Source organism: Engystomops pustulosus, chromosome 1 (assembly GCF_040894005.1).
Source record: "Engystomops pustulosus chromosome 1, aEngPut4.maternal, whole genome shotgun sequence".
Lineage (NCBI taxonomy): Eukaryota > Metazoa > Chordata > Amphibia > Anura > Leptodactylidae > Engystomops > Engystomops pustulosus.
In genome coordinates this window covers 121,899,840-121,913,631 of record NC_092411.1, presented here as the reverse complement: position 1 = coordinate 121,913,631, position 13,792 = coordinate 121,899,840, and the positions used below count along the sequence as shown (strand labels likewise).

At 39.4% G+C, this 13,792-nt stretch overlaps 1 protein-coding gene across 2 annotated transcripts in view; it reads right to left on the bottom strand.

The window, feature by feature from the left end:
* The window catches only part of UHRF2 (ubiquitin like with PHD and ring finger domains 2), a 64,234-nt gene that overhangs the window by 27,252 nt on the left and 23,190 nt on the right, over positions 1–13,792 (bottom strand). The window contains exons 1-7 of one of the 2 annotated variants that reach the window (XM_072152192.1): positions 11,675–11,698; positions 9,649–9,908; positions 8,106–8,324; positions 6,797–6,906; positions 5,292–5,478; positions 2,918–3,041; positions 2,209–2,316 (exon numbers count right to left, since the gene is read on the bottom strand). In XM_072152192.1, the coding sequence (XP_072008293.1) occupies positions 2,209–2,316; positions 2,918–3,041; positions 5,292–5,478; positions 6,797–6,906; positions 8,106–8,324; positions 9,649–9,908; positions 11,675–11,683 (1,017 nt within the window). In that variant the 5' untranslated portion in view covers positions 11,684–11,698. Of the gene's footprint in view, positions 1–2,208; positions 2,317–2,917; positions 3,042–5,291; positions 5,479–6,796; positions 6,907–8,105; positions 8,325–9,648; positions 9,909–11,674; positions 11,699–13,792 lie in introns of those variants that run through there. The other variant, XM_072152182.1, reaches the window with a different exon arrangement.

Below are 13,792 nucleotides of genomic sequence, written 5' to 3'. Positions count from 1 at the left end.
AAGGGAAGGAGCACCCTGCAGCTGCCAGGATTTTAGTTTTCTCGTTGCCCCCTTTTGAAGGCTATAAAATTTTCGTTTTTCCGTTATTTGGGCCATGTGACGGCATTTTTTTTGCGGGACGAGATGCTTTTTCCAGTGTTACCATTTTGGGGTTGGTATCACCTATTGTTGAAAATTTAGGAACTTTTTTTGAGGTCATGAGTAGAAAAGCATCAATTCTGTACTGGATTTTTTACTTTTTTTTTTTTTCGTGTTCACCGTATATCCCAATAATCCTGTTATCTTTATTCTATGGGTCGATACGATTACGGGGATACCAGACATGAATATTTTTTCTTATGTTTTACTAAATTTGCCACATAAAACCCTAATGTGGGGAAAAATCTATCATTTTTGCATCGCCATCTTCCAAGTGGCATAACATTGTTACGCTTTTGGCTACAGAGCTGGTTGATGGCTTGTTTTTTGCGGGACATGTTGTTCTTTGCAACAGTATCATTCTGGAGTACATATGTTTTGTTGATCACTTTTTATTGCATTTTTAGTGGGATATAATAGGTAAAAATCATAATTTTTGGCGTGTTTTTAACTTTTTTTTTTACGGCGTTCATCATATGGGTTCAATAGTTATTTAGTTTTATTCTATGGATTGTTACGGACGCGGTGATACTATATATGTGGGGTTTGTGTTATGATTTAGACTTTTTTGAGTGTTATATGTCTCTTTATATGTTTTGGGGCTTATGGGCATTTTTAGTGATTTATAAAGTATTTTTTTATTGAAAAACATTTTTTTTTTACATTTTTTTACATGATCCACCATGGGATATGAACAAGCAATTTAACGGGTTAAACGCCCGCGATCGGAGCCCACTCCGACCGCGGGTGTTAGCCGGGGATGTCAACGGTAGATTACTGGTGAAATCCCGCGGCTAATGATGCCGGTTCGGCTGCTATACAGCGCTGAACCGGCATCGTCTCTGCGCAGTAGCTGTACTGCGCTGAGCGCTATTCGCGGGACTCAGCGCAATACAGCTACGGCGCAGAGCGCTAAGGGGTTAATCAGAGAAAAGGCCTGAAGTTTATTTGAGGTCTGGTGCTTTCATTTGAACGATTTAGCAGCTTAAACAAGCCATCTGTAAGCTGTGAAAACCATCCCAGAATTGCTACAATAGTATGAGTGGCAATATCTACAGTTTTGTACATCCTGAGAAAGAAAGCACTGGTAACTCAAAAAATACCTTGACATCCACGGAAGACAACATGGATCTCCCTCACCAACCCCTAGGTGGCACTACACATCAAGGGTTATAATATCATATAAAACACAACATACTGAACATGAGACCATAAATGCTGGAATCAAAAATAGATAATTAAAAGGGGTTTTCCCTCAACCTAAAGTTATCAGTGCCGAGACCCCAGGATGTTTGATCCCTCGTTGCTCCATCAGACTAATGTAGCAGACAGCCGTGCATGACCGTTATGCTCCATTAATCTTTATGGAGCTTACGGAAATTGATGATCCCCACTGATCAGCAAGTTAGGCCCTATCCTGCGGAGTTGACCCCTTAATGACTGCCGTATTGGTTATTTACGGTGTTCATTAAAGGGTACTCCTTCTTGCATCACAGCCCAAACCAGGCACTTACACCTGGGATCTGAAAAACTCTGAACCTAGGTGTTTAACCCCATACACGCCGCGGTCAATCATGACCATGGCGTGCATGCGTGTCCCCCGTGGATCGGACATCCCCCCCCCTCTGATGAGCTTACTGGGAGATCTGATCCTTCCTGCAGCAGTTCTGGTGTCCGGCAATTCAGTGTACAAATGTATTGCAGCTTAAGGCTTGAACATGTCCATATAAATCTGTACAATAAATCTAATACTGAACCCGCTTCGTGAACGGCGTAAAAAAAAAAAAAAAAAAATTCCCGTTATATACAATTTTTTCAGCAAATACCCTCACAAAAAATGTTCTAAAATAGGATGTAAAAAAGTTATGCCCCTAATATTATAAGATTGAAAAAAAAACAACAACTCCTTATCACAAATATGACTCTTCTCTGTCCATTTTCACATGGAGGAGATTTTTTTATGCTTCACAAAAGACTATATGGAAGGTTTTGGCTACAGTTGAAAGTTCAAACAAAAACAATGTTTATTTGATTAATTACCAATGTACAAAAAGGTAGCTTCTAAAATACCTGAACTCTAAACTTCCATAATGCACCAACAGGAACACCAGGGATAGGGCCATAGTGGTTTGATGGAACAATGGTACACTCCTTAGTACGTCCAACACAGGCCATGCCCTTTGAAGAAAAAAATGTTGCATTCATTTAGGATAAATAAAGAACAGTTTATTACAGTTACATTCACGATAAAGATTGAGAAAAAATGCATTTTATACTTTTTTTCTCCAAATGGAGCTGCACACAGATGATCTTTAGATTACTATTATCTGTTTCGGACAGATACAAGGGAAACGGCAGCAAAATACTGTATACATTTTTACATTTTCCTCATCTACTATTTTAAAACACTGCTTCTTATCTGTACGTTATGTTTATTTGATCCTGTTTAGGGAAATATATCTATGTTGAACAAGTTATATTTATATGACTCCAGTAACAAAGTGGGGGTCATGAGTAATTGCTGGCGCCAGTACACTATATCCTTACTATGCTTACATATATATATTTCACACACACTGTACAAAGATAACTGATTCATCATAAAAAAAAAAAAAGAACAGACCTTCGAATCTAGATTATGTTGTAGGAAATCCGAATAGGATAAGAAGATACGTAACTATAACAATAAACTTAACGTACACACACCTGTTATTGCCAAGTACATCCTACCAGCCCTGTGATAAATATTAATGAACACGTCAAAGGGAATTAAGTGTACCTTGCCCCAGTCTCTTTGGCTTTCCGTGCTTGCTGATGGCATCTTTGCCTTCTTTTTACTTTGCTTCAGTTTTTCTCCAGCTTTAACCACCTCTGTTGAATCATTTTTGCAGGAAGGACAGTACCTGTAAGAAGAAAAGTTTTGTGAGGAATTAAGTAAACACATGACAAAGCTTTTTAATAAACTTTTAAAAAATAGTACAAGTAAACACACTTTTATAATTTTTCTCAGTGCCTCCTTGTCCACTTACTTTGCCTGTGCTCACACGCTCAAGCAAATTGCATTTAAAAATAGAAAGTGAGGACCATAGCCCAGATGCATACGCATTTCAAATCAAACGGATGCAAATCGGTAACGTGATTTGCATTGCTTGCATGCAAAATACTTGATGCTTGTTACCGTTTGCATGCATTTCAGTCGAAATCCATGATTCCAAGCCCCTCCCTGTTAAATTTGCAACACCAACTCAACCAGAAACCGGGAAAGCAGCCTTGGCTTTATTCCGTCTTATTAGCATGATGAGTCATCATAGAATCTCTATGGAGAGGCAACGGGAATAGTGAGTCACAGCAGCTAGGTCTCCACTTATCAATACACAGGGAACATTGCAAACTAAAGATACATAATATTTAGTGTTTCGTGTGTATTTTCTTTTTAAAATTTTTTCAAAAACTGTTAATAAAATATTTAAATTTTAAAAAAGATACATACTATTGGCTAGTAAATGATATTGCCCAGAAATGGTTTTACTCCTCATGTACGCACCAAACTAGTAATTTCAGAAAGGTTTGTTGAAAGGGAAGGAAACCTATGTACACAAATATGACACTAGTTCTAGAAATCTGCCTTTAACCCTTGCCTGCACCTTGACATGATTCTACGTCATAGGCTGGGGGTGGTTCCCGCACCTTGACTTAGTATCACGTCATGCCGATCGCCCGGGCTCAGAAGCTGAACCTGTGTGATTGCCGCAGGATCCCTAAGGTATGCGGTAGCCGGGATCCCGCTGTAACATGTGGGATTGGGACCATCGACGCCGCGGTCATAGTGACCAAGGGCATCTATAGTCCAACGGCGTGACAATCAGGATCGTTGCCATGGCAACCCTGAGGTCCGATAAGGACCCCAAAGCGGACTATAGCAGCAGCCTGTCATGATTTTGCACTGTGCACGATCTAACAGTGCAGCTGTCAGCCTATGCAGAATACATAGGCTGACTATGCAATATGCTGCAATACATTAGTATTGCAATATATTACAATGCAATAAAAAAAAAAAATATTAAAAAAAGAATGAAAGTCCCCTGAAGTCCCATCCCATGCAATAATCAAATAAAACATAAAAAAGTGAAAATCACCAACATATAGGGTATCGTCACGTCCGTAACAACCCGTACAATAAAATAAAATTGTCACTGAACCCGTAAGGTGAACACCGTCATAAAAGGAAAAAAAGACAAAAAAAACCCTACAAAAATTATACAATTTTCACATCTAACCTCATAAAAAGTGCAACAAAAGCGATTTAAAAAGTAATGTTTACCCCAAAATGATAGCAATAAAAGTACAGCCTGTCCCGCAAAAAATAAGCTCTAACACAGCTCTGTAAACAAAAAAATATGAATGTTATGACCATTGTTACACGGCGATGCAAAAACAAGCAAAATTTCTCACAAAATGAGTTCTATATTCTGCAAAACCATAAAAAAAGCCATAAAATTTATATAATAGGGTATCGCCCTAGTCGTGATAACCCATAGAATAAAGATAGCATTTTTATGGTACGGTGAACGTCTGGGAAAAATGCTAAAAAACCATAAACAAGAGTAAATGATTTTATTAACCCCCACCAAGAAAAAATTAATAAAATATGATTATTAGCTATAGAATCCCCTGTAATGATTTACCTGAAAAGAGGGTCTCATCCACACAAAAAAAAAAAAAAAGTCAAAATGACAAAAAAAATTTTATAGCTTGTACAGTGAGACAATGCGTATCTGCTCTGAATGGCGCTTTCTTCTATTCTATCCCTGGCCAAGCGCCCGTACAGCAGTCACCAACACATATGGGGCATCCTCATAATTGGGAGAAACTGGGTATCAAACTTTGTGGAGTTTGTCATTTAATACTTTGTGACAGTTTAATTTTTGGCCAAAATTAATACATTGTCTAAAAAAAATTAACACAAAAGCTATAATCAAAATGTGTGACGAGAAAACAATCTCAAAATCCCCTAGATATGTTAAAGCGTTACAACGTTATAAGCTCCGGTAATGACACAGGGCAAATTTTATAAATCAGGCTTGGTCCTAAAGCCCGAAAATGGCTTAGCCACAAAGGGGTTAAACAAAATCACATGTAATAAAAGAACATACCAATCTTCATCTTCAGGTATCTTGGTGAGGGGGGGATTTAGACAGTATATGTGGTAAGCCATGTTGCATTCATCACATAAAAGCTGCATGTGTGCATCCTGTTTGCCACCGCATATATAACATGAGCAGAACCGGCATTCTGCATTAGGGTCTGCTTTACAATGTTTGCATTCAGGTCCACTCTTCCCTGTAGTAATAACAATAAATTGTGACCAAGCAATTGATATATACATTTAACTTACACATAAAATATATTACCGTATTTTTCGGCCTATAAGGCGCACCAAAAATCCTTTCATTTTCTCAGAAAACAAAGGTGCGCCTTATAGGCCGGTGCGCCTTATATATGAACTTATACAGAAATGTACTACAGACAAGATGTACTGTACATTTACCACTGTTTAATAGCTCCATTCCCAGAAATTTCCTGCACCTTCCCACACAGTATACAGGGTCCCTAGATCCTGAAGTGCCCTGGCACCACAACTAACATTGTGCCCATCCTGCCCTCCCCTAGCACGGAGAGACTGGAGCCGCCATAGTGCCGACCACGAGGCAATCATCATCAGTAAACAATCCCCCACACCTGCCAGCCCTGTAACATGGGAAAGAGAAGGAGCCACAGGGAACCCAACAGGATTAACACCCTGGCTGAGGAGGGAAGGAGAAGGGGCAGAGGGAGACCGCTTAACCCCTCCTTCATCACCCTGCATTAACCCCCAGCAGCCCATACCTCTGAGATCGGAGCTCTCTGACACGCTGAAATCAAGTTTCCCGGGAAGTGTAGCTGGCTTGAACTGTGCACAGGTCTGCCACCTGCTGGTCATTTTTAGGTACTGCATTTGATCCTGCGCCTTATACTCCAGTGCGCCTTATATATGAACCTAAATGTCTTACCAGGCATTTATTAGAGGTGCGCCTTATACTCCGGTGCGCCTTATAGGCCGAAAAATACGGTAATGACAATTCACACAAAACTAAGTATCAGTTTGTTCTGTGTATATCTCTCTGTATACTGTCTGCATTTTAGATTCGGTTCCATGTGCGCTATTTCATCAGTTTTTCTTATATTAGTTTTTGTGAAAGCTGAAGATGAACACACAGAACAGTTGCATATACTTCTGTTCCACCTTATCTTTGGGGAGTTTCTGGGGGACATTAATTATGCCTTCTCTGCCAGTTTTCTGGCAGAGAAGACACGCGAATCTCCCCCTTAACAGGAGTTTTCTAGATAAGCTAGCCATTTCGGGTATGTCAGGGCCAGGGCAGACCTGGTCTATGGGTCCAAACTGGCGGAGTTTGCAAGGGTCAGAGGCAGGAGCGATGAGCGGCAGCAGGGGGGAACTTAAAGAATGGCGTTCAAAACAAAAGTCTTAAAGAATTCCCCCCTACGCACCTGGTTTTGTTTCACATAAACAAATGCAACAAAATCAAATAACTAAAGTGTGCACTAGCCCTTCATATGTCGTCTGGTTTTCTGCACCTGCTGAAAATAAAAAACTTACTTTTAAATTCTCCATCTCCAGATGACAGAGGATATGCACCAGGCTTCTCTATTTTGTATATCTCATCAGAAAAAGTAACCTTGCATTCATTAATTGCATCATCAGGCCCACTGAAATATACAAATACAAATCTAATAACCATTATGCAACTTAAAAGGGGTTTCCTAGTTTGTGTAACCATTAAAAGGGGCTTTGGCTGCTGCAACAGGGTGCCTGGCCATCTGTTGGCATTCCCAAATGGGCTGAAAAGAGTTGGTCACAGAAGCAGGAAGAGCTATTAAATGGCCATCAACACTGCTAGCCCATCAAAAAGAATCAAAAAATAGACAAGATGCCACATGACAGACAAAAAAGGATCCGAAGCAGGGCAAGTTGCATTTATGTTTCCAGTCTTGGCAAGTTACATGAGACTAAGTGACAAAGGTGCTCTGCTCAAGTGCCATGCTCTAAAAAACCCCCAGACCACTGCATAGCCAGGGGACGGTAATGGAGCGGACGTTGGGGTTGTAGTCCAGTCAAAGACTATGGAATCATGAAACTCTGTACTCCAGTAACCCTAACAGTCCCACTAACCACATGGATCATTTCCATGTATGCCAAATACTTAAAGAAAATCTACCACCAGAATCAGTGATGGTACACCCGTAACACTTAGATGTTTGTCCATTGAAGTGGAGTCCGGTGCTGCAATTTTTATTTTCAGGAATGCCCGCAATTTGTAGAAAATAGCGTTTAAAAAAAAAAATGTAGATGAGCCTCTCTGCACTCTGCCATCTTTTCACTCCTCCAGAACGAGGCTGGGTCTCGAGGGAAAAAAAAAATAACGCTTCACCTCTCAGAAATCACAGGTCAATTAAAAATTAAACTGTTACATGGATCAGGAGAAACTCACTTGTCTATTATACCTCACCTTAAAAAATGTGCATGTGAAAAAAAAAAAAAAAAAGTGTTCCTGAATTTGCATCGCACAGCGCATGTTCCATCCTTGCCCATCCCTTTTAGGCCTTGAACATTTAGGGCATTGGGATGCTTTGAGATCCTCAAAGCCAACTTGATGAAAAAGACCCTTTTTTTAAGCCCCGAAATAAATGAGGATGGGTACAAACAGAAGGTCTACAGTATGTATTCAATATTTTTTTCGGCTTCCTGAACATAGCCTTAGGCAAGGATGTATTATATCTTGCTTGTGTCAGCATTATTTCCCCCATGTACTACGGCCTCTTTACTAGGCCTATTGAGTCCTAATGTTTTTAATGTGCACATGGCCAGTTTCAAGCTGGAACCTTCATTGTCATATTGAAATCCTTACCCCAACAAAATCTTGACATACACTTCTTTGTTAGTTCTTGAATTTTCTTTTAAGTCTGTTATTTCTGCATCAAACCAGAAACCACGTTCCTCTGGGGTTTCTATATTGTAGTTCACCATGACCACATCGCCTACTTTCAGGTCACTCCACTTCAAAATGGTTCGTGCTCTTGGTCGCATATTGCTGGTTTCAATTTCTACAATACCATTTTCAGGATAACTAAAACAGAAGAATTTTTTAAAATGTTAAGAGAAGTCAAAACAAAATACAACAGCACATTTTAAATATAAAGAATAATGTATATCTACAAAAGAGAAGCTATAAATCTGTCATTTCAGAAATAACATCTTCAGTATACAGAGTATTCAGTATATGCTGACCACAAGGGTATGTAATGGAAGTCTGGAGCACCATCTTGTCCAGTCCAGCGATGTCCAGCACTGCCATCAACCCCACGTAATTGGACGTCACAGTAGTGGTTAAGGATTTATGTAGAGGGCTCACAGGAAATATACTAACTCCCTTGATCAGTGCTAGAAATGATGTGGGTGCAAACAATTCGGGTGTAAATAGTGCAGTGGACCAAGCACTGCCATATTGTCTTATTTCATCTCTCCATCGTAATGGGAGAAAGGGGCAGAAATACGTCGGTACGTCAACCAGGGACTGCATGATCTTCTCTGGAAGCCAAGGCCCTTCCTCCGGGCATTACCCAGCTGTAATCTACTGAGCATGTGCAGTATTTGTATTGCGCCGTGTTAGCTCAATATGAGCTCGAACATAAGGGGATTTAAAAACATAATTAAAATTTAACCCCTTATCACCAATGCTTGTTTTCAGCTTCGTGGCCAGACTCGATTTTTAGAATCGGACATGTTTCACAATAATTGGTTAAAACTTCGGAACGCTTTAACATATCCAGGTGATTTTGAGATTGTACTTCAAGTTAGTTGTAAAATTTAATTGATAAGTTTTGCGTTTTGTTCTGAAAAAAAAAAAATGAAAATTTGGCAAAAGTTTGGAAAAATTCTTCATTTTCAGTAGATACAAATGCAATTTGTGTGTCCAGGGGCATTTGTATCTACTTGATCCTGAACCCATTGCCAGTGTGTACTACTCGGTCTACACTTAGACCTCAGTAGGGTTGAGTCTTCAGCCACCTTTATTGTCCAGTGGTCTGAACCAGCATGCACATTTTATGTTTTTGTGCTCTTTTAAGTGTTTTTTTAAAGCACACCAATGAAATATATGAATTGTAATTAGAACATATCATTGTAAGCCTTCTATATAATACCAGACCTTAGCAGTTTTTGTTCCTAGAATGCAAAGTATAGAAATTCCTGCAAGCAATGCACACTGTTGAAACGTGTGCCATAAAATATGAATTACTTCAAGAAGGCATCATGACACGATTCATTACTTGCAACTCAACCAGGTTTCCAATTCCCCTAATTAGAGGAACTACGATAGGAGTAGTAAAATTAACCTGTCCACGTACACAGTCTTTCCAAACTAGATGACTTCTAAAAGCAAAAACACTTACTCATCATATTTTATATAATAAGTTACATCTTCTTCATCCACATAGTCAGAGTAAGAAGTGGAAGGAGTGGTATCTGAAACACCGGAGTTCTCTCTGGAGTGTTCTGGACTTAAGCTTCCATTCGTCCCTTTACAAGAAAGGCCACCTTTAACATGAACTTTGCCATTCTTGTGTGCCTTTTTGGCTCTGGTAACATTTTCAACATGTGCTTCAAACCATGCGCCAATGGTTACATCACGGACATCAACCAGCTCATTGATCTAAAAATCAACACAAACGTTAAAAAAAAATTACGATATATATTATATAAAATTGTAAATCTCGCATTCTAATTGGATCGGATATCATTTCAGCATTTAACTAGTGCTTTTCTTTCCTTCATTCTAAAGCTGGAGCAAGGTGTACTAGATTTACGCATAAATCAGAATGCACAGAGGTGTTCGGAGAGAGAGGAGAAAACGTAAGCAACTGCTAAGAAAGAGCAGTGGGAAATAGAACTACATAGGATGCTTTTGTCTCACCCCAAGTGCTTAATTTACATGAATACAGGCAGTCCCCGGGTTACATACAAGATAGGGTCTGTAGGTTTGTTCTTAAGTTGAATTTGTATGTAAGTCGGAACTGTATATTTTATCATTGTAATCCCAGCCAGAACTTTTTTGGTCTCTGTGGCAATTGGATTTTAAAAATGTTGGGTTGTCATAAGAATCAATATTAACAATAAAGCTTCATTGTAGACACCAGTGATAACTGTTACAGCTAATCATTGTAGCCTAGGACTAAAGTACAATAAATGACCAATATCCAGAGGTCCGTTTGTAACTAGGGGTCGTATGTAAGTCGAGTGTTCTTAAGTAGGGGACCGCCTGTACAGGTAAATACTTAGTACTCAAGTCCTTTATTGTCCCTCTATATATCCAAATCAGAAAGAAAAACAGAAATTATCAATGTGCAGTGTTATATGAGACATCCTAGCAGAATCTATGTAAATATTAAGAATTTGTCGTAAATGTGGGAAAGGTACTGAGTAAACTGGTGAATTTTCGTTCATCTAATATACAACACAGTAATTTTCCCTTGTGATAATTGCAGAGGATAACCAAGTCAGGCTTTTATTCTGGCAGCAGAAAAAAAAATAGGCAGCACCCGTGAAGAATAGGGTAAAATTAAAAAATGCAGATGGATTAGCGCTTCCCTGCTTACATTTCATTCTAAGTCTAGGTTTTCGGTAATTTTTACCTTTAGGATGGGCTGGCACAACACAGTGCCTGCCAGCGTTGTACGAGACACTAAGCTCGGGGATCATTTAGCCACATTTGCATTCAACAAAGCATACACATTTCTGTGCTGTGTTACACAGACTACAGACTCGCTGATACACTGAAAGAATCAGTGGTTCCATAGAAAATTGTAGTTGTATAATAAGAGTAAAATCTTCTATTCAATGTTTATAAGCTAACAGTATAGATCCATAGACTTTTTACATTAACATACTACTTCATAAAAATATATATATATATCTTAATTTGTACATTTTTGTATGATGTTGATATGCTTTGTAATATTTCTATTGACACTACTTTTGATATCGTTGCTTACATTGGCTCCAGCATGTCCATCATAAAGTAATGGCAAGGTATGCTTGGCAGGTGACCTTCCATATCAGGGACACCTCTTCATTGTGAGCCCAAAATGAAAAGAATATCTCATATATACATACCACAAAATAGAAATATAATTGTGACAATAAAACAAGCCCAAACATAATTTTTACATGTTTTCTTGTTAGTTCTTGTGAGCAGGACCCTCATTCTTATTGTTTCATATGATTGTTATTACCCTGTAAAGTCTTATTTTAATTGTAAATGTTCCCCAGAATCTGTAAAGCGCTACGGAATTTGATGGCGCTATATTAATGGTTAAGGTTAATTGGTATTTTACACAAATACAAATTATGATATTGCACAGCGTATAGATAATTGTAATCTGATATTTATTCTACTATACCGACGAATATTAGACTTACAATACACATATATAACAGTCGTCACCTCTATTAAGTAGATGCTATTTACTAGAACCCATGACACTCAGTCTGTCTATTTAGGAATTACTTATCAAAAATTAAGTTCCAACTCTGTTAGACTTGTCCATCATATGGACACTAATCCCTTCAGAGACCTCAAAAATAGTTGAAATAAATAGCTTCACAACTGCTTGCTTCTATCACTGCAACAAGTTCAGTACAAATTCAAGCTTGCTATCAGTAAAATCCCCATGGCAACTGAATGCTAAATGAGACAAGTAAAACACTACGAGCACAGTAGTGTAATCGAAACACTGCCGCAGTCCAGAATAATTGGTCGTAGTATTGTTGAATGGAGCTTCCCATCATGTACAGACTTCAGTTTCAACAGAATATTGAAAGGATTTGGCAAGGGAAAAAAAAATCCTCACAAAAAGTGAAGCAATAAAATTTCAGCTCTGCTTCAGCTACGGCTTTCCGCCATTTTCTCTCCCTCATGTACAGCATCTGTGTACGCTCAGTGATATTCAGTACTTTCACATCTTCCAACTGCTTTATAGCAATACACTACGTAAGCCACTACTAAAAGCCATGTTTAAATGTCCATCTAACATGGCAGGGGAGAAATCATAATCAAAAGGCGCTCCTTTGAATGTGGATTTTCCCTGCTAGCAATATCATCTGATCGCAAGATTAGACATGGCATTTATTCTTTAAAGAACAATGAGCTGGTACCTGCTTAAAAGCAACTGAAGACAGAAGCCTGAACCATCAGAAAGAAAATCTTATGGAAGGATACAAGAAGGAACTTTGGCAAGGAAGGAAGGAAATTTGGCAAGAAAGGAAGGAAATTTGGCAAGAAAGGAAGGAAATTTGGCAAGAAAGGGCACATGGCAAATAAATTTAAGGAGGGAGCCTGCAAGAACAGCAGGGTAACTGGACATACTTAAAGCAGATTTCATGCACACTTCTTGATTGAAGTGTCCCAGGATTTCTACTTGCAACCTATGCAGCATAGCTGGGTATGTCTACAGGCATTGTCCACGAGGTCAATGAGGCGGGATGAAAATTTCGCCTCAGGCAGCAGATTCAGAGCCCTGAGGCAGACGATAAAACAGCTGTGGATGATTTGGCCACTCACCCAAATCACCCACTAGCAGTACGGACCTGCCGCTGCCACGATTCATATCACTATCCACACTATAGAGTTGCTCTATGGCTCTGGAGGAAGCAGGCACAGCAGTGCTGCCCGGCAGCAGGAGGGAGGGGCGAACTGCCAATGTTTTGTATGGGGAAGGCTGGCTCCCGGTGGGCTGCTCCATGTCAGTTGATGGAGCGGAAGGACCTCGCCCAACCCCTGTGCAGAGGCTTCACTGACCTGTGTGGCAGCAGTCAGCTGGAGTGTGATCACTTTGCTGCTATTCCATCACAGCATCTGACTGGCCCAGCAAAGGATTCTCTGGTGAGCTGAGCTCCTGCTGCAGAAGCTCAGATTAGCAAGCTCCGCCCACCAGCTTAGAGCTACTGAAGTTCAGCAGCAGCTATATGTATTCCGCTACCTGTTGTGTATGATGTTTTGTGTGTATACTGTGTATGTATACTGCTGGCTGGTGTGTGGCACTGTATTGCTTCCGTGCCGCTATTGCCGTCTATGGGGATGTCACGGCCTTGTGAATGAGCCCTAACCCCATTTTTAATTTGAAAACACACTTGTGAAACAATGAACATTCAAAGCTCTTCACCTAATGTGGCTAAATATTAACTTAAAAACATCCACACATTCCTGAATAAAGTTTTTATTTCACGCCATCCCTCCATTAATTATACTTATGTTATGGTGTTGTTACTCAAGTTCTTATGAACTGCGAAAGATGTCGTTATTGTGCGGCTAATATACTGGTGCACATCTAAAAGTGACTTTTGCATCTCATTAGCTTGGTTTATGGATATATAGCTTTTTATTTGGGTTACGGTTGTATAAGGGATGTAGTAATAAAAGATAAGGAGGGCACTCACCAAGTATCAGTTATTGTTTTCTTCAGGCACATACTTTTATTGAAGAAAAAACACGTTACATACCAGGAGAGAGGGAGTGATGCATATAGTGCACACCAAAAG